At 39.4% G+C, this 4,791-nt stretch overlaps 1 protein-coding gene across 4 annotated transcripts; it reads left to right on the plus strand.

The window, feature by feature from the left end:
* Positions 1–802: 802 nt before the first annotated feature.
* zgc:85858 (uncharacterized protein LOC405879 homolog) lies at positions 803–3,881 on the plus strand. 4 transcript variants are annotated; one of them, XM_063900377.1, is made up of 4 exons: positions 803–926; positions 1,404–1,689; positions 2,552–2,627; positions 2,767–3,881. In XM_063900377.1, exons 2-4 carry the CDS (start codon positions 1,606–1,608, stop codon positions 2,805–2,807), a joined length of 201 nt encoding a protein of 66 aa, XP_063756447.1. In that variant the 5' UTR covers positions 803–926; positions 1,404–1,605; the 3' UTR covers positions 2,808–3,881. The 4 variants fall into 4 exon arrangements, with proteins under 4 accessions (XP_063756447.1, XP_063756448.1, XP_063756446.1 ...); XM_063900378.1 differs by having other exon boundaries at positions 1,453–1,689; XM_063900376.1 differs by having other exon boundaries at positions 1,479–1,689.
* The last annotated feature ends 910 nt before the right edge of the window (positions 3,882–4,791 follow it).

Here is a 4,791-nt window from a genome sequence, read left to right on the forward strand (position 1 = left end):
TAGTATAGCTTTTACAGAGAGCGTGTTTATCATGGGAGCGCCATACAAAAAGACAAGCAAGGAAAAGTGGCAGCTCCTAAACTACCTCTCTGGTGAGGCTAAAATGGCTATATACTTAAGTAGGAAGAACAGAGTGGAAAACAAAAAGGGACAAGAAGCAAAAGCGATCTGGCTGTGCAACATCAGAGCCAGACTCTGGCTAGAGCATCGTTTTTATAAACACATCGGGGACTTGGAAGCTTTTAAACAACGGTGGTGTTATGAAGATATTGTATGTTCTGTGGTTAACGACGATTTGCACTTTACACAAGTTTTTAAGGCTTAGCTTTTTATTTACCTATTCTAGGTAAATAGATTCTTGTTGTACTTGATATAAACCTGTAATAAAGTGTTTTTGTAAAAGTCAAAAGTCTTCTTCTTCTTCTTCTTCTTCTTCTTCTTCTTCTTCTTCTTCTTCTTCTTCTTCTTCTTCTTCTTCTTCTTCTTCTTCTTCTTCTTCTTCTTCTTCTTCTTCTTCTTCTTCTTCTTCTTCTTCTTCAGACGCGTCAAAAAAGTGCTGTAAGAATATGTGTGTATAGGTATGTTTGTTTGAGGGGGCCCTTAATTCAGCAGGTTTTTTAAATTATTAATGATACATTTTATTTGTATTGCACTTTTCATTTCAGCAATCTCAAAGTGCTACAGAGCAGGACAATAAATATTCTGTCTCTCAGTTTTGTTTGTATATTTCGCATGTGAGGTTTATTGTAATGTGCCTTTAAGAGAAGTCTATTGATTTGCGAGAATTACCGCCATCTAGTGGCGTTTTGCGGGAGCAGGAAGTGAGTTTGTATTGAAAGCTAGAGTACAGCCGAGTTCTCCGCACATGTCGTTCCTGTGTTGTCTGCCGTTTTCCTCACCTGGTGCACTTAAGAAAGGCATAATCTGTAAGTTCAGTACAAAGATGCCCTATTATGGATGCGTGTTGATACTTTCGTTTTTGTGTTATTATGGTCGGAATGTGATTTAATCCGTAAAAGCTACGTGTTAGCGTATAGCATTTTGATCGCTATTTGATATGTTATTAGTTGCTAATGCTAAAACCGGAGATTTGTTTATTTTACACATGGCAATACTGTTGAATGTGAAATGTATGTTTTTATACTGAAACTATGCTCTTTATTCTTTTTCTATTGTCACAGTTTTACAAATTAAGAAATGGTTTTGCCAGTAAAGCTCAGAAGAATTCCACGAGTGACTCACGAGTGATTACTGAAGCCATTTATGTTAAGCTCGCTGCATAAGCTAAAGCATTCAGTTTAGCCGAGGGCCGAAGAATAAAATCTGAAATAGTGACCCCTCTTCTAACATATATTTTGTTATGATATTTATTCTTATGAACCAGTTCTTCTTCCCGCCACTAGAGGGCTGCCTGTCCCCTGTCACGTGACTTGGGTTTTGCTTCACGCTTAGCTCGAGCTAACTGTTAGCCTCTTCAGACCGGCAGAGACTCTCCTCCTGCGGGACGTTTTCTCTCCGGTACCGGCCCTCCTGCAGACTCTGGTTCTACTTCTCTCCGGTACCGTTTTCCAGACTCCTTCTCCTCCCCGACCAGAACCCTGAACCATGTCTGCCATACAGCGAATGAAAGTGGCGAACGAGCGGCACAGCAAGAGCATCACCCAGCGGGGACACGTCCAGAAAACATCGGTATTTATTATTATGTGTTTGTTTAAATGTACAGTCTGCGGTACTGAACACATCGCTACTGTTATTTTATATTATTAAATATTATCATATATTATTAGATACAGCCTTTGGTGCTGACACGTCCAGAAGATACCGTTACTCTATACTTCTATATTGTCATTACACACTGACAGCCAGGCTAACCGCTAACAATGCTAACCGGCTAACCGGCTTGCAGATCCACGCAACCCCACACATTACACCAGAAACATCACACACATGCGGAATAATCCTTATTTAATTCAGCTTTTTGTGTTTAAATATCCAGGAACTAGAATACAGCTTAGCCGGGTGGAGCTAACATTAGCATTAGCAGCTCCACTGTAGGAAGAGAGAGCCAGACTGCCTCCAGAAATCTGCGGGTTTTCATGTTTCTGTGTGCACAGAGATATTTAATGATCATACATATTACTTTATGCGCTTAATTTACAGTTTTACAGATGATATTTGATTTGGCATACATATAACTCAATGTTTATTGTTAGTTTTGTGGTATTTTAACCGGTTCTCCCGGTCCAGACAGGTTGTAAACAGAGGAACAGGTCTGACACACTCACAGAGTTTATATATGACTTTAACAGCTAATTAAGCAGCAGACGAGTTAAAGAAAGGCTTCACAGGACAATTACCACGTATTGTATTTTGAACTGGTGTGTACTTTAGCAAACACAAAGTCAACATTAAATACAGAGATCTCTAAAGTTAGTCTGTGATTGGTTCAGCTTGAAGCTGTCAGCTGTGTCTGAGCCAATCAAAGCAGTGTGTTACCTTCACTAAAATAAACAGCAGGATTTAAGCGTGTGTGTGTGTGTGTGTGTTTCAGCGGCCTGTGAACGAGGAAAAGTCTCCGGTCGGTCCCTGGCTCCTTGCTCTCTTTGTCTTCGTGGTCTGTGGATCAGGTGAGCTGCCAGATATTTTCCCAATATAAATATATATTTGGGAACATTTAATATTTTTCCTTTCTTCATCTATTTTTGTTTTAAAATTTTATTTGTATTTTATTACATTTTTAATGATTTCTAACTATTTGTGTTGCAGCCATCTTCCAGATCATCCAGAGCATCCGGCAGGGCATGTGATGACCTCTGACCCCGAGGAGCATGACCCCCCGCACCACACACACACCCCACACACACACACACACACACACACACACACACACACACAGACAGACAGACAGACAGACAGACAGACAGACAGAGACACACTCACACACACACTCCCACACACACACACACACACAGACAGACACACACAGAGACACACTCACACACATGCACAGACACAGTTCCTGTGGAGCTGGTTTTTCTTCTGTTTTTTTACGCACCGATGAGGCTGATCAGATATTGGTTATTGATTACTGTTGGTTGTTCCCGTCAGAATAAAACTACTTCCTGTCGGTGTGACGCCGGTTTCTCAGTGACCTGAGATCAGAGGTTAGATCTAAAGTAACACGCTGCTGATTTAATCTCTTTTATCTCTATCTCTGTTAACTTTCCAGTAAAAGTCCTCCAGATTATCAGACTTTTATTGTGAAATATCAACAGGAAGTGTTGGTTTTCAGTGCTTTGGAGGAAACAAGTTTGACTTTTACGATTGGAAGTTAAATGATGTGCTTTATATGAAGCAGGAGTAAGATGTCTGCAGGTAAACAGAGAGGGGGGGTCACACAGAGGAAGGGGGGTCAGCTTAATGGGGAGCAGAGACCCAGAGAGAATACAGAGCTAAACAAAATAAAATGGCACTGTTTTAAAAACGTTTTTTTAGACTACTTTAACAAATGAAAATGAAAGACAATATTTACTCAGGATATAAAGAAGAACCTCCCCTTCAGATCGGTATTATTGATGCCCATTAACAATTAAATGTGCCTGAAACACCTCCATTGGATCCTTTGTTTACTTCAGGAAAACAGGGACATTGCTATGGAACACTCACGCTCCTATTGGCTACTGCTCCAACACATTGTACATGAGCAGCTGACAAATCCCAGCAGCCTCTGTAAATCAGCAGTTTGATCCTTTAAATCCTTCTTAAAGTGGGTAGAGTGCACCTGTCAGAAGCGCTGTGTCGCCGGGCAGACGGTGAACTGTTTTTAATGTGAAGAGCTCCGCTCCACTTTTCTACAAAATAAACGGCAGATATTTTCTCTACGTCTCTGTCTGTGTGCTGCTGGGTCTCCTCTAGCATCAGATAATAAAACTAGAAGTGATTCTTTAGAGTTTCACATGAATTTAATCCAATATGAGTTTCTTGTCTGTTATATTAATTTATTTTGTATTAAATATTATTTCTATAATTATATTTGTGTGAATTGAATCCTAACTGTGATCTGTTTTTTTATTTAAAGTGAATTATTTTTCATTAAACAAAAGAATATAAAAGTATAACGATTATAAATGTACTTTTCTGAATAAAAGACAATTTCATAGGAATTTTAATTAATCTGATATTTGGGAAACCTGAGCAGGTGGAAACCCACCAAATCTTTTTTCATGATAATGAGGGGAAGCCCGATTATCCCGTCATAATGCGGCCGAACCTGGAGACACCAGGGGAAACTGTTTAGTGTAATTCAATCTAATTCATGTGGACTTCCTTTTGCTTCCGACAGCTGAAGACTCCACTCTTTCTCCATCATCATCTTCACCCTCAGCTTCCTCCCAGATCCACTGTTCTAATATCCATACTGGCTGAGTGTCAAACCTGCACCATTAGTCTAAAAAATAATATTTGAAAAATCTCAAGAAGAGATTTGAAAACATTTTTGAAAAATCACCCCCCAAGAAATGAAAAATCTCTAAAATATATGTGAAAAAATTCTTAACAATACGTGACAAATCTCCCAAAAACTGAAAGATTTCTAGACAACTCCCCCCCCAAAAATGTCCAAATGCAATCTTTTCACATTTATTTGAAAAATGCCCCTAACAAATGTGAAAACTCTCTAAATAATATGTGAAACCCTCCAAAAAAGGTATGATAATAATTTGTGTCAGCTTTATTACTGTTATTATTGTTGTTGTGATTCCTGCCCCTCGCGCCGCCCCCGCAGAGACGTGG

Source organism: Eleginops maclovinus, chromosome 14 (genome assembly GCF_036324505.1).
Source record: "Eleginops maclovinus isolate JMC-PN-2008 ecotype Puerto Natales chromosome 14, JC_Emac_rtc_rv5, whole genome shotgun sequence".
NCBI lineage: Eukaryota > Metazoa > Chordata > Actinopteri > Perciformes > Eleginopidae > Eleginops > Eleginops maclovinus.

Excerpts from the sequence above, each read along its gene's own strand:
- zgc:85858 (XM_063900377.1), top strand. The coding sequence starts at position 1,606 with ATGTCTGCCATACAGCGAATGAAAGTGGCGAACGAGCGGCACAGCAAG. Across the intron at positions 1,690-2,551 it reads GACACGTCCAGAAAACATCG|CGGCCTGTGAACGAGGAAAA; the intron begins GTATTTATTATT and ends TGTGTGTTTCAG. Across the intron at positions 2,628-2,766 it reads CTTCGTGGTCTGTGGATCAG|CCATCTTCCAGATCATCCAG; the intron begins GTGAGCTGCCAG and ends TTTGTGTTGCAG.